The sequence below is a fragment of the Haemaphysalis longicornis genome, unplaced genomic scaffold (genome assembly GCF_048455015.1).
Source record: "Haemaphysalis longicornis isolate Haplotype H1 unplaced genomic scaffold, Haemaphysalis longicornis Haplotype H1 scaffold_6, whole genome shotgun sequence".
Classification (NCBI taxonomy): domain Eukaryota; kingdom Metazoa; phylum Arthropoda; class Arachnida; order Ixodida; family Ixodidae; genus Haemaphysalis; species Haemaphysalis longicornis.
In genome coordinates, this window is record NW_027526407.1 from 31,500,896 (window position 1) to 31,525,880 (window position 24,985).

The 24,985-nt window shown below is 49.3% G+C and overlaps 2 protein-coding genes across 4 annotated transcripts in view; both read left to right on the forward strand.

Annotated features, from left to right (window-relative positions):
• Window positions 1-685: 685 nt before the first annotated feature.
• The window catches only part of LOC144142437 (uncharacterized), a 41,441-nt gene continuing 17,141 nt past the window's right edge, over window positions 686-24,985 (forward strand). The window contains exon 1 of one of the 3 annotated variants that reach the window (XM_077673942.1): window positions 686-833. In XM_077673942.1, the coding sequence (XP_077530068.1) occupies window positions 701-833 (133 nt within the window). In that variant the 5' untranslated portion in view covers window positions 686-700. Of the gene's footprint in view, window positions 1,209-14,741; window positions 15,685-24,985 lie in introns of those variants that run through there. The other 2 variants (XM_077673944.1, XM_077673943.1) reach the window with 2 other exon arrangements.
• Window positions 6,459-8,482, forward strand: LOC144141464 (uncharacterized). Its single transcript, XM_077673018.1, has one exon. It carries the CDS (start codon window positions 6,479-6,481, stop codon window positions 8,441-8,443), a length of 1,965 nt encoding a protein of 654 aa, XP_077529144.1. The 5' UTR covers window positions 6,459-6,478; the 3' UTR covers window positions 8,444-8,482.

A 24,985-nucleotide genomic window follows, 5' to 3' on the forward strand; every position in this document is an offset into this window, starting at 1 on the left:
AAAGTATATTCGTTATGAACGGTATTTCTTTAAAACCGGTAATGACTTGCTCTTCATTTACTGCAGTGGGGACCAAGAAACACTTGTTCACTGTTTACTCTTTGGATAACTTTGGAGCTGTGTTGGCCCAAGAAACTGTTAATTTGCTGCAGTGGGGACCAAGAAACACTCCTTCACTGTTTACTCTTTGGATAACTTTGGAGCTGTATTGGCCCAAGAATCTGTTAATCTGACGCCGGCTGGAACACGAAGGCAAAATGACGCTTTAATATTCATTCCGGCGGCTTACTGCCGACAGCAGGGAAGAAGCTGTCTTACGTTCATTCCGTCCCGGGCACGTAAGGCAACGTGTCAGACGAGGGGGGCGCGAAAACGCTCACACGGAGAGGACACGACCGCCATGTTTATTTTATCGGCCCCAGGACCCGCATATCCCAGTCTTGCGAAAGAACTGCCTCCGCCACTCCGAGACCTTGACCGGGACAGAAATGGCGAGGAAAGGAAGCTTTTCATCGTCAAAACAAGAAAAAGGCTAAATTAGCGGAGAAAAAACATCGACGAGCCGTGCAAACCTCCCGCGCGGCGGGGGCGGTCGGTTCCGGCATGTCGAAGCGTCGAGAAGCGGGTGCAAGGCCACAGGCCGAGAGTTGATGAAAGCGTGACATCACGCTCACGTGGCCTCTGACGTCGCCGCGGCGTCATGGTCACGTGGGAGAAACGTTGCCATGTAGCGGTAGAGTTCTCGCCGGCGGCGCCGGCGTCTGCGCTAGCAGACGACGCAGCGTTTTCCGACGCACACGACGACGTAGTAGTTGTACGCTTCACTCCTGCTGGTAGGTCGTGGGCGCTAATTGAGGCGCGTTTTTTGTTCGTTGACGTAAGCGATCCTTTTGTGGACTAGTTTTGGGACACGCTCACCTGACGGGCAAGGTCGGTGCAAGACTTAGCTCTTCGCTTCCGAACCACTGCGCAGTTTAGGTTCAGGTGGTGTGGGGGTCTCCCAATGCCGTCACCATCGCGACAGTCGCTGAGAGAACGGTAGCGCGCTGGACCAAACACTTCAGCGGGAGCACGCCCCGCCGCCGAAGAACTTCGCTTCGTCGCCTCGAAACAGCGTCCTTTGTTTCAGTGACGAGTGTTTGAGTTGACGGCTGCCGAATTTACGGCGGGAAGATTGAACGTCAAGTGCTCTCCGCATCGGATTGGGGGTGAGTCATTTCTCCATCGATCAAAACCGGGGCAGCAGAGTGGTGTGTGCTGCCTGGGTCGAGCGTGTGTGTTGTGCCGTGAGGCATGGCGGACGCGTTTGCCGCCTGTTCTATCTTGCTCGTTTTTTTCCCCCGCTCGTCCGCAGCATGTGCGCAGCGAGCGTGGCCCAACAATCGGAGACTCGCGGCGCCCGGAAACATAGAGGACAGGTGCCCGTGTGCGCTGCGAGTGTCGATCACAAGCCGAGGAATGCGGTACACGCGTTAATGTACGCGACGCAGCGTTTTCCGGCAAACAGCGCGCATAGCCCTTCGGAGTAATCACACACACGCACAAAAAAAAAAGGTGAGATGGGGAGTAGACTGTCTGCGTTAACGAGCTAAGGAAACCCACTGATGTTTGGAAGTCTTTAAGTGCACTGACGCGAGACGATGCAGAGCACTCGAAAAGCGTTCTGTAAGCAGTGATGGTGTCTAAAAAATATGCGATATTATTTCATGCTGATTGCGTCATATGATAAAAGATTATTATGTTGGGCTACCCCATTATGGCGGTTCTCCACGGCTAATATTTGGCGGGTATATCCGTACGTTGTCTCTTTAGAATGAGGGAGTGAGGGAGAAAAACGTGCAATTAATCCGAGAACAACAAATTTAGAGTGCGGCCATGTGCCAGTTGTGCGTATGTGTGTTTCGAATTGGCTCAAATGACCCTCAAGGTATACTACCGAGTTATTGTTGTTGCCATGTTTGTTCCATTCGTCGTGTGGATTTGTGGCACTTGTCATGTGCAAAGATCGTAGATCAGGGACAGCCACAGTGCGTATTTTTGGCGCTGTGCACATTTTTGGTGATGTGTTGAAGAACTCTTAACGACAGCAAAATATGATTAAGGAGCCATTCCACTATTTGAAGGTGGTTGACGGGCTAAGATAGACGTAGCATATCGCGCATGCTTCGACAAGGGTGCATGTATTTATTTTCATCATTTTGTATTGGCAGTAATAATAACTTTGGGGTAACTGCGATACGCACTGATCGGTTTGGCTGCAACCAAACATAAGGGTGCTATCATCACGGCTGACCCATGCAATGTGTGCGTTCATAAACTTCTCGGTATCATCTACAGGTGCGCCTGGAGGTATTACACAGACGAAATCAGAATTTCGTCTTTCATTTCTACAGCGCAGACATCCTCACAGTTTGAGTTGTTTTGCTAGTCGGGGACCAAATTCTTCGAACACGAACTAGATGAAGCACTTATTGCCTGGGGTAAAGATGTCGGAATTGTAACTTCAAAAACATTCTTGCAAAATACATGTATATTGTAAGGAGACAGGACGCCTCTCTCAGGGAGGCAGCAGAGCGAACGGTTCTGTCCTTTACTTGCCAGATCGCGATTCCACACACACGTGGACGTGCTCGGACGTGACGGGTTCGGACGTGGCTCGTTCGGCTCCTGCTTTTTTGCAAAGTTTCCGGAGATTTTTCGAAAGTGTTCCCCTGAACTTTCTGCATTTTTGGATTCGTGAAGTCAAGAGGAACACGCTGATACCCGACTTTTATGGGTGGGTGGACGTTTGTGACTTTTATGGCCGCTTTTCTAGCGACCACGCCGTGACTGTGGAAACGCTAACCGCGCTCGTGCGGCGAGGCATCGCTCGCCTGCCTTTTCTCGCCGGGAGCTTTTTTCACGGACTTTGTGATGGAGTGCGAGGTGGAAGGGGAGCCCTTGGCCCCCGAGAACTTTACTAAAGACTTCGGGTGGCAGCACGTTGTCTCCCGACGTTCTTCAGTGCGAAACTCGGCCATCAACCAGATTGGCGGCAATGCGAGCGGGCTTAAGCCTAACGCCGATTCGAACGCTATGGGCCGCGCCGACCGCGCCGACCTTAAAAGCAAGATCATTCGAGGGGGCAGGATGCCTCCGCTGCCCAAAGAAGAAGCGAAGATCGTCGTGCGGCCCCGGGGAGGCCTGTGTATCAGCAAGGTTGGACCTACTGTCGTCGCCGACGCCATATGGCAAGCTGCCGGGCTCGGTCTGGCGACGCGGGACACCGACACGATGTGTCCCAACTTTCAACAAAATATCATGGTGATAAGCACACCCAGCAGGGACAACGCTGCATGCTACGTCGGCATCGAGGGCATCACCGTCACCGGTCAACGCTTCGAGGTGAGCGCTTACGAGGCAGCACCCCACTCCACGTGCAAGGGCGTCATTCGAGGCGTTCCTCTTAGCGACGGACCCGCGGAGATCGAAAAAAATCTGGTCAATTCAAGAAACCCCGCGGCGCTCGGCGCCAAACGAATCAAGAAAACTACCACCGTAGTGGTCCTGTTCGACGGGTACAGGGTGCCTAATTTCGTCTCCTACGGCGGCACAATGATCAGGTGCACTTTATTTCGCAAGCAAATGGACGTGTGCTACAGCTGCGGCCGCCTCGGGCACCGCTCCGATGTTTGCCCTTCGCCTAACGATGCCGTCTGCAGGGGATGTGGAGAAGCAAACCCCGACGCTCAGCACAGATGCTACCCCAAATGCAAGCTGTGCGGAGGCGGTCACCTTACGGCCGCCAAGGAGTGCAAGCGAAGATTCCAGACACCGTACCTGGTCAGGCGCAGACGGGGGGAACGCTCCCGCGCCGCGGAGAGTTCGAGACAGACCGTCACCTTCAACGACGACGATTTTCCGTCCATGGAGACCTCGAATCAAGCTCAGCAATCACCGTCTCAACGCCCATCCGCCCGCAGCCGCTCCCGGTCCAAGGGGAGATCCAGATCTCGTCGCCGCTCCCGGGGCCGTAGCAGGAGCCGTTCCATCTCCAGGATCCGGTCCAGGTCGAGATCCCGAATCCGATCCAGTCCCAGGTCCCCATCCGGATCCAGGGGCCGTTCGGTTTCCAGAACCCAGCCAGCATCCGGACATCAGCCCGTCTCTACACGTGGCGGGAGGCAACCGTTCCTCGCTTGGGCCGATTTGGTGCGTCCCAACCCCACCGCCAATACTGGGGCCGCTCCGGGCGCTCGTAACAACCCGCTCCCAGAGCAAGCTAGGGACGCGGAAATCATTCGTTTACGCAAAGAGAATGACGACCTTAAGAAAATGATCAACAGGCTAGTTAATGAAATGGCAGAAATCAGAAAACTCGTTTCGAATACGTCGGGTAACGGTGAGGCAGTCAGGGCCACCGAGACTCCAGTCGCGGCTCCGGTAGACGGTACTGCAACATCCTCCAAACGCAGGGCAGTGGTCGATCACACATGCGAGTCGGGAGTGTTGACCGCAGAAGTTGGCGAGATTAAGCAAACGCTCACTGCGCTCGCAGACGGCCTCAAACAGGTCACCGCTAACGTCAGCCTTCTTAGCGACAGCGTTCGGCAAATTCAGGTTGCGCTCGGGGATCCCAACAGGGGCCTCGGAGCTCTCGCAGATCGCATCGACGCCAATGAGGCGCGAATGGCTTCACCTGCCACTGTCGTACATCCTCTAACCGCTCCCACCGTACTGAGGGAAGCTACGCTTAAGTATCCCACCAACGCGGTGACAGAATGTCCCATTTTTAGCGCAACCTTAACTGCCCCGCTAGGCGGTAGTCAGTTCGATCAGCCCCATAATGGATAGGTCCAAAGAAAGTTTTCGCATTTGGCAATGGAACTGCAGGGGGTATTCTACCAAGAAAGCCCCTCTGCAGCAGTTTTTCAGGTCTTTGGCGGTTAAACCTCAGGTCATCGCACTCCAAGAAACATTAGTCTCCGCCGCATCGCTTCAAGGCTACAGAGCCGTATCGGGCCAGCCTGGTGGCCGTGGTATTTGTACTTTGATCGATAAAAGGCTAACTCATCTCACCCACGACCTCAAGCTGGCGAGCGGTAGACTCGAATACGTCATGGTGGAGGTACTGCTCAACGCGCCACAGCGGAATCAGCGAAAAAATAGCGTCTTCGTCCTCAATATCTATAGCAACCCTAGAGACTCGCGCCAACAGTTCAAGACCATCCTCAAAAAAGCGACCGACCTGGCCGGCCCTCGACCCTTGGTCGTCGTAGGTGATTTCAACGCCCCGTACGGCCTCTGGGGTTATGTCTATGACACTACCAAGGGGCGCAACTTGTGGCAAGACGCCAACGAGATGGACCTTACTCTGGTAACAGACAAGGCTTTTCCCACACGCATCGGCAACTCCGCAACCCGAGACACTACACCCGACCTCGCCTTCGTCAAGAACGTGGAGGACGTGGGATGGGAGAACACCGCCATGGAGTTCGGCAGCGACCACTACATTCTCGAGACGCATTTCAAGGTCGCTCGGAGTAGGGTCAGGGAATTCACGTTCGTCGATTGGGACCATTTTCGCAAGATTCGGGAAGAACCCGGGAGAGCGAGTGCACCTGACAGCCTCGAGGAATGGTGTGAAGGCATCCGCAAGGACGCTTCCGCGGCCACCAAGAAAGTGGTAACCGATCTCGACGTCGAGCAAATGGATAGTAGGCTTGCCCACCTGATCGCGGCCAAAAATGCCCTGATCCGCCGATGGAAAGGTCAAAGACTCAATCGCAGACTTCGAAAGAAGATTTCGGAGCTCAACAAGGTTATCGATGACTACTGCAAAGTGCTGTGCAAGCAGCAGTGGGACGAGCTCTGCGAATCCATCGACGGACAGATACGCAACGGCAAGTCCTGGGGCATGCTGAAGCACCTTCTCGACGTAAGCGGCCCCAAGTCAAACCAGAAGCACACATTGGCCCGGGCCCTTCACGAGGCCACTAGGACTCACACGGGCGACGAACTAGTCTCCAAACTCCTTCAGAAGTACCTGCCCATCCGGCACAACGGGGATGTGGTGACGCAACTCCCGGACTACCGAGGCCCTCCTCGCCCCGTACTGGATGAAGACTTCTCCGTTGCCGAGGTCAGACAGGCCATCTTCGCGCTCAATCGCAAGTCTGCGCCGGGTCCCGATGGGGTCACTAACAGAATGCTGCGAAACCTTGACGCCCCATCGATTGCCTTTCTGACCGACAAGATCAACGAGGTCTGGAAGAATGGCGTTGTTCCTGCAGAATGGAAAATGGCCTGCACGGTGCTCATCCCAAAACCCGGCAAGGCCCCGAACATCGAGAACCTCAGGCCGATTTCTCTAACGTCTTGCGTCGGCAAGGTAATGGAGCACGTCGTCCTTAATAGGATTAACAGGTACCTCGAAGACAACGGGATTTACCCGTTCAACATGATCGGCTTCCGAGTCGGACTCTCGACGCAGGATGCCATGAAACTAATCAAGCATCAGATCGTGGATGGCCGTTCCAGGGACGTAAAGGCCCTGCTCGGCCTGGACCTCGAGAAGGCTTTTGATAACGTGCTCCACACCTTCATCGCCAAAACAATTTCGGACCTGGGTCTCGGTTCCAGATTCCACAGGTACGTTATCTCTTTTCTAACTGACCGGAAGGCCACGCTTCGCATTGGAGACTTCCGCTCCGACGAAGTGCCCCTCGGAGGACGGGGAACTCCTCAGGGCGCCGTAATCTCCCCCATGCTATTTAACATCTGTATGATTGGCCTTTCGGAGAGGTTGGCACGAGTCGAGGGCGTCAAGCATACCATCTACGCCGACGACATCACCATCTGGTGCTCCGGCGGCTGCGAGGGAAGAGTTGAAGAAGCTATGCAGGAGGCGATCGATGTGACCGAGCAGTACCTCCGCCCCACCGGACTTCGTTGCTCCCCCGCGAAGTCGGAGCTTCTGCTTTACAGAAAGGAGAAGGGAGGCAGACCCAAAGACTGGAAGCCAGTCTCCGAAAGCAACATCACTCTTCGCACCAGTGACGGGGGGCTGATACCCAGGGTCGACGTCATTCGGGTCCTGGGCATGTTTGTCGAATTCAATGGCGGGAATGGAACAGCTCTCCGCAAAATCATTGCAAAGACGGAAAACGCTTTCCAGCTCGTTCGAAGAATTGCAAACCGACACCGGGGCATGAAGGAGGACAATCTCCTCAGGCTGATCAATGCCTTCGTACTGTGCCACTTCACGTACACGATTTCCATGCACAACTGGCTCAGAGCGGAACGAGACAAGCTCAACGCTCTCATCCGTAAAGTAGTCAAAAGGGCTCTCGGATTGCCCATCAGGACTCATACAGAGGATCTCCTCAAGCTGGGGTTACACAACACCGCCGAGGAGATTGCCGAAGCCCAAGAACGCGCACAACTCGCTCGCCTGAACACCACAGCAGCAGGCAAACGCATCCTCGAAGAGCTAGGCTACCCTTCAGCAGGATCCTCGAGGAGCAGTACCCCGATCCCTAGGTGCATTCGAGAGAAGTTCATAGTGGCCCCCGTTCCCCGAAACGTGCATCCTGTCAACAACGAGGGCAGACGCAAGGCAAGAGCAGCAGCGATCCTCAAACAGATCAAGCAAAAAAACATTATAGCAAGCTTCGTTGACGCTGCGGAGTACAGCAATGGGAAGACCTTTGCCGTCGCTATGGTCGACTCCAGCGGAAATATTTCTAACTGCGCTTCCATTCGCACATCAGACCCCCAAGTCGCTGAGCAAGTCGCCATCGCCCTCGCCCTGCTAGACGGTCGTGGGTCAGAGATCTACAGTGACTCCAAAACGGCAGTGAGGGCTTTTCAGAATGGCCGCATAGCTGAGCAAGCTGCTCGCCTTCTTAGCGTTTGGCGTACAGATGCTCTCACGCATCATTCAATTCACTGGTTCCCCGCTCATGTAGGATCTCTCGCGGGTGCTCCCCCGAACCTCAATGAGTCTGCTCACGAGGCTGCGCGCGACCTCACTGACCGCGCTTCCTCTGTAAGGAGAGCTGACTCGCCTCCCCCTTACGGCCACAGGGATGCTCCCGCTACTTATAACGAGGTCACGAAATTTTTCTACATGTCTAGAAGGGTCTTTCCACCCCCTCACCCCAAGTTGAATAGGGCGCAAGCCGTTTCCCTGAGACTATTACAGACCTGCACATATCCGTGTTTGGCAGTTCTACACGAAGTTTACCCCGACGTATATCGCGACGACACCTGCCCGTCCTGCGGACAGACCTCTACTCTAGCTCACATGCTCTGGGAGTGCGGGTCCGCGCACCCCAAGTTCAGCAAGGAGGAGTGGGACTCTCTTCTGCGTAGCCCCGCTCTAGACAAGCAAATCCTGGCAGTCCAGCGTGCCCGCGACCGGACCGGTGGGCTAGACCTGCCGATCCCGACGTGGGACTAGCCGGGTGCGCGACGAGCTCGCGTCATCGCCGGACCCTCAATAAAGTTCTTTCACTCACTCACTCACTCACACACGTGACTTGAGATGATGATTATGTACAAATGATGATTGTAATGGTTATGGACAGGTGAGGGGTTGACCACGCCGGTAGACGGTGGACGGGCACGGTGTGGGGCAGTTCACAGGTGCACAAGTAAGCGCTCACAATATATATACAATTCCTATGAATGTGCAGTGGTTGGTGGATATGAATCATTATACTCTAGTTCAAACTTTTCCAGCGTGCACAGCGCTAACCAATTCTTTTCTGTCCTGCGGACATCCACATTGCAGTCTGCGACGACTATCACCACAGTTTTCAGCACCTGCTTTTCGATTTTCTAGTCGCTTTTTGCACAGTGTCCCGTTCACATTGCTTTTTGTTCCCTTTTCCACTCTTTGTAGGAACGCAATTGCGTTCCTTCGAAGAGTGAAAAGGAAACTCTTTTTGGGGTTAACTCTTTTAATTAACTCTTAACTCTTTGAGTTAACTCGTTAAGAGTTTATACGTGGCCTTACCTTACCGTCACTAGAATACAAAAAGAATATACCTTGTGCACGTTGCTCTTCGGGGGTCGTACTAGCAGAGAACGGCATTCCGGAAATGCTTCGTGAATCCAGTATTAATTTGAGGCCGGTCCAACACGAATACACCTTGCATAAGTGCGTATATGCTGGGTGTATGTTTTGCAGCGACGCTGTGTATGGCTAGGATGACGGAATTTTTCGCGACCGCGAACAAAACCCCGCTCCTAGCACATACCCCACAAGTTTTTCTTGCATGAGTGGATATGTGTCAGGAGCTTAGAGCAGTGCTTATGCTGCAGACCTTTTAAATTTGTGCGCTGATGTAAACGGCAAAAGCTAATTGAATGCAAGTTGCAACTTCGGAAGATAGAAGGACAATACGGGAAAGAGAGAGAGAGAGAGAGAGAGTAAGAGAGAGAGAGAGAGAGAAGAAAAGGGTAGACATAGTTGGTGCTGAACGAAGTTTGTACACTGCTTCATTCAAAAATAAATAATGGTCATTGGTGTCTACAGGAACGTATTTCAGCCCATGTGACAGCTTGAGTAACAATGAAAATGGATTCAACTCTCTTGGCCGCTTACATGTCAACTGACGATCGCTGTTTGCGGATTTATTTGATTGTGGAGGAAGGCAGTGTCGTGCGTTTTGCGTTGGACACAACAGTGGCTCTACAGCCGTGAAAAAGTGCTGCCCGCATAAACTCTGCGACCATCCGTACTATTTAAAAGTGACATTTCTAAGAAGCAAACAGGGAGCTGCAAATATGTGCACCTCGTCAGCAGTCAAGACGGAAGCTAACGAGCAAGGGACGTTGCTTGTCCCCGACACCTCAGTTGTCAATCACCGCTTTGTTACGTCTCTCCTTCGTCCTTGACTGCTTGTCCTATCTGTTTTTTACGTTTTTTATCAATGAACCGCCATGTAGCCTTATCATCGACCTCTACGACAGGAGGCTGAGCTATTTTTGTTTTTTAGGGCAGAAAATTGAGCTTGTGAAATTAAATAAAAAGAGAGACCACTCTATGAAGGTGGATGACTAGGGAAGCTGTAGCGAACGAATCGCAGAGGGTTAGAAAAAGGTGCAGACATTTATTTTAATTATTTTAATCGTTCGGCGTGATAGGGACGAGAGCTTTGTGATTACTTTGATGCACACTGATTGGTTCGGTTACAACGGTAGACACATTCTTGGGCAAAGTTCATGTATACAGGACCGTTGTTGATTAGTGAAGTGACAAACTAAGAAAAACCAAACTCTTCAGCACAAACTCAGTGAACCATTTATTCTCTGGTTTTGAAATGTACACACTGAAGTCTCTACAGATCATCACAGGGGTACTGCCAGCACGGCTAATCCAAGCAAAGTACGCGCCCATAATCCTCACGACATCACACATGGGCGTACCTGGACATATACAATATGGACATGACTGTTATGGCTTTCGTAACAGTCGATGTCCATGCATGACCTAGGGGCATTTGTTGGTTGATTGGAATCAATATAGCCTGCAGTTCAAATTTTTCCAGTATAATCCAGATAAAAATATTGCCTGGTTATGACACACCATTATTACAACTTCAGAGAGATAATTTGCGAAGTTATAAGGGGAAGTTAAGTTTATACATGACCCGTTTAAAGTGATTGGTTGATGTGAATCATTATACTGTAGTTCAAATTCTTCCTCCATGAATTGGAGGGACCACTTCTCGTCGGACTTACCGACAACCAAATTGTGCTCACCGACGATTATCAACGGAACATCCTCACGACATCACACATGGGCGTACCTGGACATATACACTATGGACATGACTGTTATGGCTTTCGTAACAGTCGATGTCCATGCATGACCTAGGGGCATTTGTTGGTTGATTGGAATCAATATAGCCTGCAGTTCAAATTTTTCCAGTATAATCCAGATAAAAATATTGCCTGGTTATGACACACCATTATTACAACTTCAGAGAGATAATTTGCGAAGTTATAAGGGGAAGTTAAGTCTATACATGACCCGTTTAAAGTGATTGGTTGATGTGAATCATTATACTGTAGTTCAAATTCTTCCTCCATGAATTGGAGGGACCACTTCTCGTCGGACTTACCGACAACCAAATTGTGCTCACCGACGATTATCAACGGAACATTTCGTTTGAAAGATAGTACTGTCAGATTCAAAGAAATATAAGCCGCCCGGCGTAGGGTTGTAAGCATAAACATATGACTACTAATTTGATAAACCTTTGAGTACTAATCGAGGATTCCAAAATGTTATACACATGCCTCTTTTAGTGTTCTTGTACCAGGTCAAAGCTTGCTGCATACAGATTAAAAGCATACGGTTAATGAAATCGTCCCACAAAAAGCACAGCAAGGCCACAACTACCAACAAAAGTGCTGTCACTCTAAATTTTATTTTTACGGGTGTGATTCCCCTTTCATGGCTTTGTTACATGCATAAGAAACAAGAAGTGGTTAAAGTGTTAAAGTTTGAAGTATCTAGCCAACAAAAAAAGGGCGTGTTCTTTGGTGTGCTTTTATCTAGCGCGACGTGCGGTGTCATGCGAGGTAATAGGCGCAACACCCCCCGCGCGGATGCGACGCTGTTGCCTTTCTAGTACATTTCGATTGATTGTAGGGTTTAACGCGCCGACGCAACGCAGGCGATGAGGCGCTCCGTAGTGGAGGGCTCCGGATTAATTTTGACCACCTGGGGATCTTTAACGTGCGCCGAAATCTCGTACACACGGGCGTTTTTACTTTTCGCCTCCATCAGAAAAGCGGCCGCCGCGGCCGGGAATGGAACCCGTGACCTCGTGCTCAATAGCGGAACGCCTTAGCCACTGAGCTACCGCGGCGGGTTTCTAGGTACATTTCAGGAATTGTTCGTCCAAATAGTAAAATTTTCTAATTAATTAGAATGTGAAAAGAAAAAACACATGCTATGGATATGGGATCGAATGCTTAATTCTTTTTTTGTATTAGCGGGTTTGTCAAAACAGTAATGCGTTTATAAGTGTACGAGTACGTTCGGATCGCAGTAAGTGCAAACAAACAAACAAACAAACAAACAAACAAACAAACAAACAAACAAACAAACAAACAAACAAACAAACAAACAAACAAACAAACAAACAAACAAACAAACAAACAAACAAACAAACAAACAAACAAGCAAACAAACAAACAAACAAGCAAGCAAGCAAGCAAGCAAGCAAACAAACAAACAAACAAACAAAAAAACAAAAAACGAAGAAACACAAACAAACAAACAAACAAACAAGTAAACAAGCAAACAAACAAACAAACAATCAAGCAAGCAAACAAACAAACAAACAAACAAACAAACAAACGAAGAAACACAAACAAACAAACAAACAAGCAAACAAACGAAGAAACAAACAAGCAAACAAACGAAGAAACAAACAAACAAACAAACGAATAAACAAACAAAATGGAACGTGTCGATGCTTTTCCAGGTTCGGCAGTGCGTGACATTTTCAGTTAGACATGCATGGTCAGACGCTGCGTTTCGTGTTTACACGGCATGTTTAATAGATTAGGTTTTCGAATTCTTGAATCGAGTAGGAAGCGAATATCAGGAACGTGGTATGCTGATACACAAAGTTGCTCAGCTGTAAAAAGAAAGTTGCGGAACTCCCCCTTTTCTTGCACGCGAAAAAAATAAAAACCCAACAAAATGCCTTCTTGCAGTAGGGCTGCATTGGTAGTTGTTGGAGCTCGGATTAGCGTGTGCGGAGGTAACTGCACAATGCGGACGATGGTTTGGTGGTTTATGCAACATCACATGCAAGAACGCATGCGGGATTGTGGGGCGAGGTAATAATGCTAGCTTAATAATGACGCACAACAGTGAAAACATTCCTACTTTTATTTCTTGTCTAATTTTATGTGCAAATTTCAATAACTTTCCGACAGACGCTATATATCGGTACGTACAGTCACTGTGCACTTAGGTTTTCATGTTTGGGCCTCAAGGCCGTATGCTATAAGATAAGTATCGAGTTCCGTATTTCGTCACAAAGTTAAATAAGGCCAGATCTTGAGCGAGTCGGGAGTAATTAAAGCTATGAGGGCGTGGTTTGAGCGCTGCCGAGTTTTATCCGGCATTGTGGTTGCTTTCGTAAAGCTCGGCTGATACACGACAAACACAGGACCTTGGCAATGTTACCGTAGGCGCGGAATTTTATCAAATGACAGCCCGGATTCCGAAATTGAACACTGCCAAGCTTTGAGGTTTCTTTTTATCGTAATAATCTTTTTGTTGTTTCTGTCGTTTAGTCATACCACGCAGGTTTTACGCTTTTCGATTATCATTTGGGGAAAAAATAGCCCCCACAGATTGTGTTCCTACTATCGCATTTCAATTGCGGCAAAATGGCAGTCGGGTCTTCCTCTGTTAGATTGTCTGTTTCGATTAGTTTAGCGTGGCGAAGACTTGACTAGTTGGCCCTTTCGTAGTTGATGGCATAGTACTAAGTTAAAACAGGTGCGGTAGTCGATAGGTATAGTCTTTGTTAAAGTTTTCTAGGCCATGCCATAAGGGCGTAGGCCACAAAAAATTCGAAGTAAAAGGTTACCTCCCGAGCGAGGCTGAAACGTTTTATCACAGAACTCTGGAGAAAATACCTTTTTTCCTTGCTTGCGCAAAATAATTGGGTCACTCTTAAACGTTAAGCTTTTTCTTTGAATTTTTCGTGGCCCGGGAACTTCTATCGTGGCCTCTAAAATTTTGACAAAAACTGCACGCATAATAAATGCGTTAGCATTTCTATACAGACTCAATGAGAAACCCGTCGGTCCGTCTATCAAGCTCAGTGCTTTCGGCTGGTGATGAAATTGAATGAAAAGCGATATGACCTTCGTGTTTTCACATAACACCAATTATATTGACCCAAAAAGCGAAATATTCCCACTAATACATCTGTGTAAACAAGCGGAGCCCAATTTAAAGGGGTTCGGCGTATAGCGCTTTACAAGGATACATGAAGTTTTGGGAAATTATTTAATAAAAGGCACTGTGACCTTGATACTTTGATATCCTACTTGTCATAGTGCCCCTAAAAATGCCTTCATATCACTGTAACTTCGCATAGTAGAGAAACCAACTTTAAAAAGGCTCGATCTTTACACTCCATAGGAATAGGTCTTGTGGAGGTATTTAATAAAAGGTACTGGCACTTTTTTACTTTTTTTTTATCAGACGGGTTATATTGTCCCAAAGAAGTCCTCCCAGCAACGCAATCAACTATAATATGGAAACGGACTTTAAGAGTTATATGTATAGCACTGAAAAGTTTCTGCAAGTTTTTTTGTTTTGTGTTTTAAATGAAAAGCCTAGTCATCTCGAATGGGCATGGGCCGAGTGACATGCAGTTCAGAAGTAGGACTCAGTAGCCACGGCATGACGCCGCAGGCAAAAGCCGTTCCTCTTCGTAGCATTTTTCTTTCCATCTGTGGAACTTTTCTTTTGGGTGTTCCCTGTACATCGTTTCTACTGATATCGGCTAAATGGGTTCATGCCGTTTAGCGAACTTCCGCTGTGGCCTTAATCAAGACAGTTGATACAAGAAACGTCATATAGGAAAGGTATATCGGATTGGACCTGAATGAAACGTCGGGGTGGCGGGGAGTTCGCCTGGGAACTTCGGGAAACGATACGGATCATCTGAGCAACTGTCTGGGCGAAATCAGTATGTAACCGAGTGCGGTCTTATAAAGACGACCCTTGGAAATACTTTTGTTCATTTTGTTGGTGGCGTCGAGTGCGTCAACTGTCGCTCGTTGTTGAGGAAACAACTCCAACTGACATGACGGCAGTGACCGTCAAACCCGTTTGTACCTCGCGACCTGTGTTGCAACGCCGTAGACACATAAATTTAGCTCGTGTGACCGTTCTAAGACAATAGGCATCTTGCCTCCTTTCTGATGCGACACCCGTGTCTTTATGAACTGATACTTTAGCCCCCTTCTACTGGTGATGGTTTTGATCTGTACAGTCCTGGCGGTGCACTTGGAAGGTTAAATCTCCGCGGCTTCAGCAACCCGCAGGTCTTCTCACCTAAGGCTGTGTTCGCTACGTCTGCCGACGTTGCACGTTATATTGCCTCAGACCCGTCCATCACTTATGTTTTGCCTGCGCTTGTGCACATCAGTCGCGTTGCTACGGCTGGCGTGCCGTCGTTAGGCCGAGTCTGGAATTCGAGTGCCTTTCTGTCGGCCGGAGGAAACGGAGGGGTGGCAGGGAGAGGAGGGCCGAAGCACGGCCACCGCGTGTCAGATAAACGGTCCCTGTCTGTGCAGGATCGCGGCTCTGATGAATAGGCTGACGTCACAGGAAAAGTGTCCGTCGCGCACTCTCTGTGCGTAGAGCTCCCGCTCGCGTTCGCCTCCCAGACCTTCCGGCTCACCGCTGTTGCTGCACCTGTGTACATACACTGCGAGGGCTTGCGGCGAATGTTTGCTTGCGTGGATTCATAAGCTCAGAGCATTCTCGGTTTCGCGAGAGAGCGCGAGACACCGGATGTGTATATGCCCGGTGAGCAAGCCGGTAGGTAAGTCGCAGTCTTGGCCGAGTGGTATACGCTTAGTATCTGGGACGCCACAAAGCAATGTTGTCGGAAGATCCTGCGTCTGTCTTCACCGTGGAATCAGGTAAGAGAGCCTTGAGCGCTGCTAAAACCTTTTACTTTCCGCTCTTTAACGGTGGTGGTGGTGGTGGTTGTTGTGGGATCAGGCAGCGTTGGCCTGGCTGGATATGCCGGCAGTTGCTCCGCCCAAGCTCCTCCTAATTAGCCAAAGGTAGTGTCCTTTTGCCACAAGTTTGCCAGCTCCGTCTCCTCAAGGAAACTTAGGAGAAGGCGTGACACGTCTCTTCGCAGCATCTAATGTCCACTTGGAAAGACGATGTAGTCCAGAGTGCTGTGTGGAGGAGGAGGAGGAGTGAAACTTTATTTTTGATCAGAATAAAAGAGAGTTAGGGCATGTGGCCCTCCGCACAGGTGCAGTCCCTATTCCGGGACCCCATTGGTCAAGGCCGCCACTCTCGCCCGTCGAACTAGAGCCCTTTGAGACTCCAGCCCCGAGCAATTGAGCAGGGCTGCCTCCCATGCCTCTCTGGTAGGGGAAGGGTTGGGGGATAACGCAGGGTTGCGCTGGCATGCCCACACCATGTGGAAGGTGTCGGACACCTCCCCACAGTGCAGACACCGTCCATCGGTTTTAGGGTCGAAATGCTTTGCTACTGCAGGGCACATAAATGTGTTCGTCTGCAGGCGCCGCAGTATTCGCTCATCGGCCTTGCTCAGACCCTTTACAGGGGCTGGGTAAAGCCGGCGGTTATCGCAGTAATGTCTTACGATTTCTCTAAACCGCAGAAGTGGTTTGCTAATCTCCGAGCCGGGAGAGCATGGGTGAGGTCCGGTGTGTAAGCGCTCGGGCAGCCGCGTGCGCGGCCTCGTTACCTCTCAGACCCTGATGCCCCGGAGACCACACAATTTCTTTAGGTGCGGGGTCTACGAACCGCACAACTCGTTTTAAAATTCTGTAGGCCAAGGGTGGTACCGTGCCCGCTAAATAGCTTTCACAGGCTCGGCGAGGGGCTGCCAGCTTTCGAATCGCTGAGAGCACTGCAGTCCGCTCGACATCATGCTCTGGGAAACACATTATGTAGTGGTGTACATCCCCTATCACTGCACATGACGAACACAGAGGCGATCGCACGAGGCCCACCTTGAATAGCCATGCTGTGGTCTTCGCTGAGCCCGTTAGGATGCGGTACAGCAATGTTGCCTCCAATCGTGTAAGCCCCTTTGTGACGCAAGGCTGGTGATGGGGATCTCCCAGAGACTTGAGAGCTCGAACCATTCCTTGTTTTCACCGTGAAGTCAGGTAAGATATATTTCCGAGGAGAAGAGGTTTGCTAAAACCTCCTGCCTTGAGCTTTTCAACCCTCGAAGCGTTCTTTGCCTGCGTTGGTCACTCGGTTCCTGGTCCAGTTTCGCGAAGGAGTTATTTTTTCAATATTTTGGGTGTTTAATTCGCCGAAGCCACACCTATGCTGAGCGGCGCTGTAGGGGAGGGCTCGGCATGAAGTTTTAACACCCAGGAATCAAAACATCGACATACAGCCGTTTTCGCTATCCGCTTCCATCAGAGTTCATGAAGGAATACTTCAACAGAAGTGCCAGAGAGGAAGGGGCGGTGCCTATCTTTCCTAGCGCTGAAATTGTGTTTTAAAGCAAAGCTTTTTACCTCTACCCCCCAAGGGTTCTTTCGCGACCGTCGGTGTCACCAGAAAACCCCAGCGAACAAATAAAAGAATTTACTGCACCGCCGGGAATCGAACCCGGACCTAATAGACCAACAAAGCGAGAGCCCGTTGTCTTACCGATTTAGCTACGAGCCCACGCGAAGATGGGGAAGACAGGTGGTGTACTCACCAAGCACATCTACGGGTTTACCCCCTGCGTTCTCGCTGAATGCCACGTGAAAGCGTCACGCGACCACTCATGCCCGTCTAGCGGCCCTGTACGCACCTTGCTCATGTGCTAAGAATTACAAAAATTAAAGGAAGCTCACACCAATGCATGGCATCTAACTTCTAGTACACCAATGTGCTAAAGCCTGTGGCCTCCAGTGTTCATGTAAAAAATCACAGCTCATTGTCGCCCGCCCTCACGCCAAATCAAGGAATACATTCAAATACTCCTTGATGGCCAGGCCATCACTCCAAGCCCCAGCATCAAGATACTGGGCCTACATCTCGAGGCTAACACCAAGAGTGACGTCTCCTTGCAGCGCCTCAAAAACAGCATTAATCAAATCATACACATGATCAGGCGAGTTGCCACCAAGAAGCGAGGCCTAAAGGAATCCGGTACCTTTCGATTAATTGAAGCTTTTGTCCTCTCGAGAGTCACTTACGTCAACCCCCTGTCTTCGTCTCGACAAGGAAGACATAGAGTTGCTTTATATAATGATTAGGAAGGTGGTCGAGCAGGCAATTGGTCTTCTCATGAGTGCGTACACACAGAGGCTGCTTAGCACGGGGCTCCACAACACGGTGAAAGAGCTGATAGAAGGTCATCTTTCTAACCAGAAGGTCCGACTGACTCAGAATTGCGGTGGGTAACCGCATGCTTCACAAGATTGGCTGGGCAGCCCAGAATGTCACTCCGCTTGACGTACTCCGAGACTTTTGGCGACTAAAACGAAAGATGCTCGCTTTGCTTATAAATATGAACCCCTCACATGAGGAGGGTCACCGAAAAGCACGGGCTCAAGCGCTAAACACCACCCTCGGTGGTTGTCATGCAGTTATCTACACAGACGCCTCCAAACATCGAGGGCAGCAATACGCCATCATCATGGCTACCTCCAGAACCAACCTCCTTGCGTGTACCTCGCTTAGGACACAAGAAATGACGGCAGCAGAAGAGGCAGCCATCACCTTGGCTCTCACTCAACCAGGGGTTCGGAAGGTAGTCACCGATTCCCAACAAGCCTACTGGAATTACCAGTCGGGTTGGGTGTCCTGACTTGCACTGCGCGTGCTAAAAAAACACTCCCCAAACGGTTCCATCCAGCTCATCTGGACACCCCCTCACGCTTCAATGGAGGGCAACAAATACGCCCACCCAACAAGCCTGCGCTTTTACCTCCCGGGCTATGGAGCTGCACGAGGACAGTCACCCGCTTGCCACGTTCAGGGAGATAACCCAGCATTATCGCCTTCTGAGACAGACCGTACCTTCGCCTTACCCTTACCTTTCCAGAGAACAACAAACTAACCTAGGGTTGGTACAATGCGGCTCCTTCCCTGAGCACCCTCCTCTCTTTCCGTCAACTACCTAACAAGAGCAATGGGAGATGCTGCTGTCCAGGCCCTGTCTACCTACCCAGCTTCAGCGGGTGGACAGAACACAGGCTGCGCGGACTGCATATGGGCGCCACAGAAGAAGGAATCACTCCCCAGGGCTGCACTCGGGGCCGTTCAGAAATCTGAATAGAAGTATTTCTTCGTCATCTTTTCCTCCTTCTCTGCCGCAAATCTTGTCGCCTCCGTCCGCGGCACAGAGACGGAGAAGTCAGATCGTCTAACACCGGGTTGGAGCTTTAATTTTGTAAAAAAGGTTTCCACTCTTGTGCTACACCAATACAACTCAACCAAACACCGTTCATGCATCATGCATTGATTTAACCTTACCAAGAATATCTCTTTGAAGTAATAAATGGTGTGGTTAAGTGCATTTCACTTCTCTCTGGTTTTAGTATTTGTAGAGTGATGTGAGTGAATTTAAGTGACGTCGCATAGGTAATCGTTATGGGGGCCGTTTACAGCTTTGCTTTCCAACTACATTCACGGGGTGGATTGGCGCGATTTTTTTATTTGACTTCAAATGCCACCATCCTTTTAGTCTCCGTGCTCTGCTTTCCTTGACTTCCTACTCAATTTCCCTTTCGCGTGGCCTTCCCTGCGCCTTCTACCACCGGCGACAGCGGACACGTCATTTACCTCCCGCGCTCTCATCTTCTCCCACGTCGTGCCTACTCTCCGCATTACAAATGCAAAGCAGCTAGAATTGTACTGCAGCGGGGAATATTTAGTGCCACGATGCAGATAACACTGCTCTGCAAAATGGCTGACCCGGAGGCAACCCAGCAAAGCCGCTGCGGCACAAATCATCGACGACCTTTTGTTGAATGTGCAGAACGGGTAGTCTATCAAATTCCCTTAACGTGCGGAAAAGTGTACGTTGGCCAAACTGGGAGGTGCGTCAACGATAGGCTAAGGGAGCACGCGAACAGTCCAAAGAATGCGCGGGAGGTGAAATATGCTGAGGGCTTCCTGGAAAGCCATTGTTCGACTTGCAAGGACTGTTTGCCAGAATTACAACACACTTACATCATTAAAAAGTGCAAATCGCGCCTCTCACGTGAAATTATCGAATCAGAACGGATCCTTACGTTTGGTGAGGCATGCGTCAGAATGGCTTCTATCACCCTATCTGAGAAAAAAATATATTTTCTACGCATGCGTAGATAAACCTGAGGTTGGACGGCTATATATAGTGTCTCTCTTTCAAAATAAAACCAGTTGACAGTACAGCGCACTCCCTGTCGTGTATCTTTCTCTGTCCTTGACTTTTTTGCGCTGTTTTGCCTAAATTATGTACAAACACGCACAGTTTTCTTCGTTGATCAATTTTAGTGGCTGTTCGACGGGGCGCGTTTCCCTGCATGGTTGAATGAGAATGTAGGAGTTGGGCGCACATTGACTGCAAGTTTTCCTTTTACTGGCCTAATCTTTCGATGCGAAGGGAAGTGATATGCTGGACCATACGCGGCGAGTGTTGTCACCCACGGGGTGACGCGGGCATCTCGTCGTTGCCCGCTTCGTTTTAAGATTGTGGAAGACGAAAAGTCAAAATCTTCACGTCTCTTGAGAAGCTCTGTTCGAGGCGCCTGTTTGCTTTTCGTTTTACTGAACAACAAAGATTTCCTGTGGCCATCGTTGGATTCAACCGGGAGTTATTTCTGGGCGACTATGTTCAAGCGAAGAGTTGTATCCACCTAATCACGGAAGGCTTGTCGCCTAATAAACAGATTCGGCTGCAATAACTGTATTTTATCATGTTCATCTTGAGGGTGGGGTCATGTTTTTCTTAAAAATTTGTTCCTGTAATGAGAGATTCAAAAACCAATAATGCCGGAGGACTACTGTGATGCAAATGCAGTTATAGAGTTTTTTTCTTCTCTAAGGGGCTACATGAAGCGATGTAGTGGTGAAAGCGGTCGTAGCACGAAAAAGGAAACAACGTGACCCTCTAAAGGGACCATGGCAGTACGACGAGCGCGATAGGAAGAGTTTCTATTGCAGCAAGCGTGCTTTACAACCACATTGCAGAGAATGGGAACCTCATTCTTTAGTTGTTGGCCACTTGTGCACCGCACATTGAGTAGTGGGTTGGTATGTACTTCCAGAATGACGCGAAATTTCACACAGGTGCAGCAACGCTGGTGGCGCATGCGACTGCGCCAAGTGGACCTATACGTTTGTGAACATCTGCGGTCGGGGCGTAGTGAAAAAAGAAAGTTAAGCTTTCGTGGCACATTTTGCTAGCGCTTTCTGCTTGAAGGTATTCTCGTACTACACTCAAAGTTCGCTCTTCACGAGCATGTGGCAGTTAGGAATGGTGGCACGCCTCGCTATGGTGGACAGGCTATACTGGCACAGTTTACTATGGTGGCGCAGACCATAGTGGCACACCTTCCTATAGTGGCAGAGGCTTTGTGGTACAGTTTACTAAGGTGGCATAGAGTATATATGGCACAGTTTGCTTTGGTGGCACCGACTACAATGGCAATTTTCTATGGTTGCGCAGACTGTAGTGGCGCGCTTTGCTATGGTGGCAGAAGCTATAGCGGCACAGTTTACTTAAGTGCATGGCATAGACTTATGATGGCATAGTTTTCTATGGTGGCACAGACTATAGTGCACGCCTTGCTGTTGTGGTGGCACATTTTACTGAGGTGGTATAGACTATAGTGGCACAGTTTGTTATGGCGCCACAGACTAGAGTGGCATAGTTTTATATGGTGCACAGTTAAACACCTTCTATTTTAAAAAATTTTTGCACTGCACTCAAAGTCACCCGTGATAAGCATGCGGCAGTTAAGCCTCCTCATAGTCTCGTTCATGCTACTTAAAGCGCATGAAGGAGACTCATATGTCTCAATCGTGGCATTCATGCCGCCAAAGAGTGAGAGAAATAATGCCCAAGCGCACGGCCGTGGCAACGAATAAGCCTAGCGCCACAGATCCGCGTCCTCATTGTTTCGAGGCAAATTTTCGCGGTCGCCGCAACAGCATTCCGGAAATGGCCGCCAACGTGAAGAACTGTGGAGGAGTGAGTGAGTAAGGCAGGCTGGTGGGGAGAAGGTTGGTCTGGTGTATACGTGTGGTCGGAGCTGACTCATGACGTCCACGCCATATAACGCAAGTGTGCGTGAGCGGCACGATGCATGTAGTCTCGTTTCAGTCAACAAGGAAATTGCGCCACGCAAGCCCTCCGTCCGCCTGCATAATAACTACGCGGCCCCCTGCCTGCATATACCGTATTTACTCGCGTAATGATCGCCCCTTTTTTTCCCCAGAAATATGATGCAAATTTAGGGGTGCTTTCATTACGCGAGGTAAATTTTTCGCGAAAAAGTTTCAGCTCAGAAAACGCAAGTTGCAGGTCAGAATGTTTAGGACAAGTCTCATGAACATAATAAACATAACAAATAAAAACAAAATAAAAACTCCACCGACCACTGAATGACCACGGAGTGACGCAAGATAGTGTTTTCATTGCGGAACGCGCCGGAATTACGGAATTACGGAACGCGCTGGAACGAGTTTGCTGCGAGGTGAGAACAGGTCGACCAATAAGTGGCTGCTGCTGTCACAGTGTGGGACATCAAGACACGGCTGCCGATGCAGCAAGCCGAGCGCGTTTTTTTTATGCCTTGTGAGTACACTATGAGCATTTAGTGAGAGTTTCTTCCGCCCCAATAATGAACTCACGCTTGCCGGTATCGCTAATATCATCAAGTCCACGGCAATAACGTAGCCATGTCCACTTTGAAAGAGGAGGAAACTCTGGTAAGCACGACCATCGTCATCTAGACTTGACACGCATACGGCATGTGGCTGCCGCAAGTTCAGGGTGCGATCATTGCGCGGGAAATAAAAAAGTCGTATTTTGGCGACGAACTTGAGGGGTGCGATCATTATGCGAGTAAATACGGTATGTACTCGCACAACGTGCGCCCCCGGCAAACCTTGTTGCCCCCGCGTACGTGATCCTATACTGCAGCAGAGGAAGTGAGGGTGAGGGGTTGGGAAGGGTTGGGTAACGCACCCAGAAGCTGCGTGATACATAGAAATTGGCTATATAACCAGTAGGCTCGTTTTATCGCGCTGAGCGGCTCGGTGCCAAGTAGGGAAGCTACCGCCGCCAGCGCGAACGCGTAGGTGATCTGTTCGATATTCGTTCCATGTTTTTGTTTGTTTCATTACTCTTTTTTATTCCACTACGCAGAGAGCAGCGGAATATCATTTTTTTCTATTTGTTCTTACGCAGAGCGTAGTTGAATGTCATTTCTTTTTTTACTCGCAGAGCGTACAAGCATGTCATGTTTTTCTTCTCTTTTTTTTTTCACTACGCAGACCGTAGTACAATGTCAAACTCTGCCCTCTATTGCGGTTTGCTGTCGCTGCCAGCTGTTAGGGTGGTAGGAGCTCCGTCAAGTGATTTTTTTCGCTTTTACTCCCACCTCCTCCATCACTTGTATTGATGGAAATAAACTCTATTATTATTATTATTATCATTGGAGGGGCAGGTTGCTAAAGGGAACTGCCGAGTAGCGCATTCGTACCTGCGAAGCGTAGACCTCTCTTTAAACAGCGTTATGAGTACGCTTATGTTTACAAGACAAAGTATAGACGAGGGTGGAAAGGGTAGGCATAGAACCTAAAAGTAATTTTTGTTAAAATATTTGCAGTGTAGATAAAAGTAAGCACAAGCATGCGCACAACATCCAGCCAGCAGAGTGCAAACTAACCAAACCGAATGTATCTTATAAATGGTTTAAAGATATACCATAAAAAGATGTAAAGTGTATATAACATATAAAAATGATTATCTTTTTTGGTCAAAGGATATCTTCCGAAATTGCAATTGAGTTCAGCTTGTCACCAAAAACTGATTTTTGTCAAAGTGAACGCAGCTGCACTTTATCTTCGTGGTCTCTAAGGCAGCCATAGAAAGTCACACACCGCCTCTTCGGCAGCAACGCAGCTGTAGAGCCGCAGAATAAATACCACGGACACGTACTCTGCTCATGCTCAAAGTCAATGACAAAGTTTAATATTTCAAATGACGTCAAAGGGATGTCTGGTTCGTTGCACCCAAACACTACTCAAACTTGACGGCGAAGTTAACCATGAGCAGTAAAGTAGACCTAAATCTTTCATGCTAATATTTGGAGGTCGACAATCACGGTCGTGTTAGGTTGGATTGCACTCGCGACGTAGCCAAAGCAGCCAATCCATTTACTAGACAAATATTGCAATGGCTAGCCTTCTTTGAAAAGGCTATTCACCAGTATTGCCCCGAAAGAGTTCTGACTTCCGCGTCAGCGTGAACTCTACCTCCCGCTCAGGTCGCGTTATCCGTTGCTAAAAAACACTCACCAGCAATTAGTCAAGTTGTTAACTATTTATTATGTAAGGTTAATATACCCCGACAGTTAACTGCGCAGAGATTTCAACCACTTGTGCACGTAAATATGCTTGTGCCCTAGCTGTTTTTGGTACTCTCATTGGCCACCCAAGCTTGGGAAACACCCACCCGTTTCCCACATTACAATACATTCTTCGTTTCTGCCCTTCCCACTACCACTAAAACTAGCGGCCTCTGAACAAAAATCTTCTAGCTAATTAGTAGGCCTGCTAATATAACATTCTCGTTACTTTGCTGTTGTTAGGTGGTTCCCAGCCAAAACTATATAAACCAGTATGAGCGCATTTTTTCAACTTGTGCTTATAATAAAGTGAACTGGCGCGTCCCGCAATCGTTCATGAATACGCCGTGATGGCGCCTTCTACTCTGTAAGGTGTTGACGGAGCCGGGCTTTAGATAGACATTCCAAAACAAATGCCCGCAACCTCCTCTAGATCCCGACGAGTGCCAGCAAGTGCAACCGCGCTACGCGTGCCGCCTGCTGGGACGACAGCCAACCGCGCCGGTCTCGCTCTCTCTGAGCCCCTTCATTGTTCGCGGCTCGCGTCTTTTTCCATGCAACACTAGTTGGGAAAGCGTACGTTATCTCACGTTTCGGAGAAAAAAATAGTGCGTTCCACATTTCTCAGCGCATGCGTAATGCAAACGGTATGCTCGGCAGC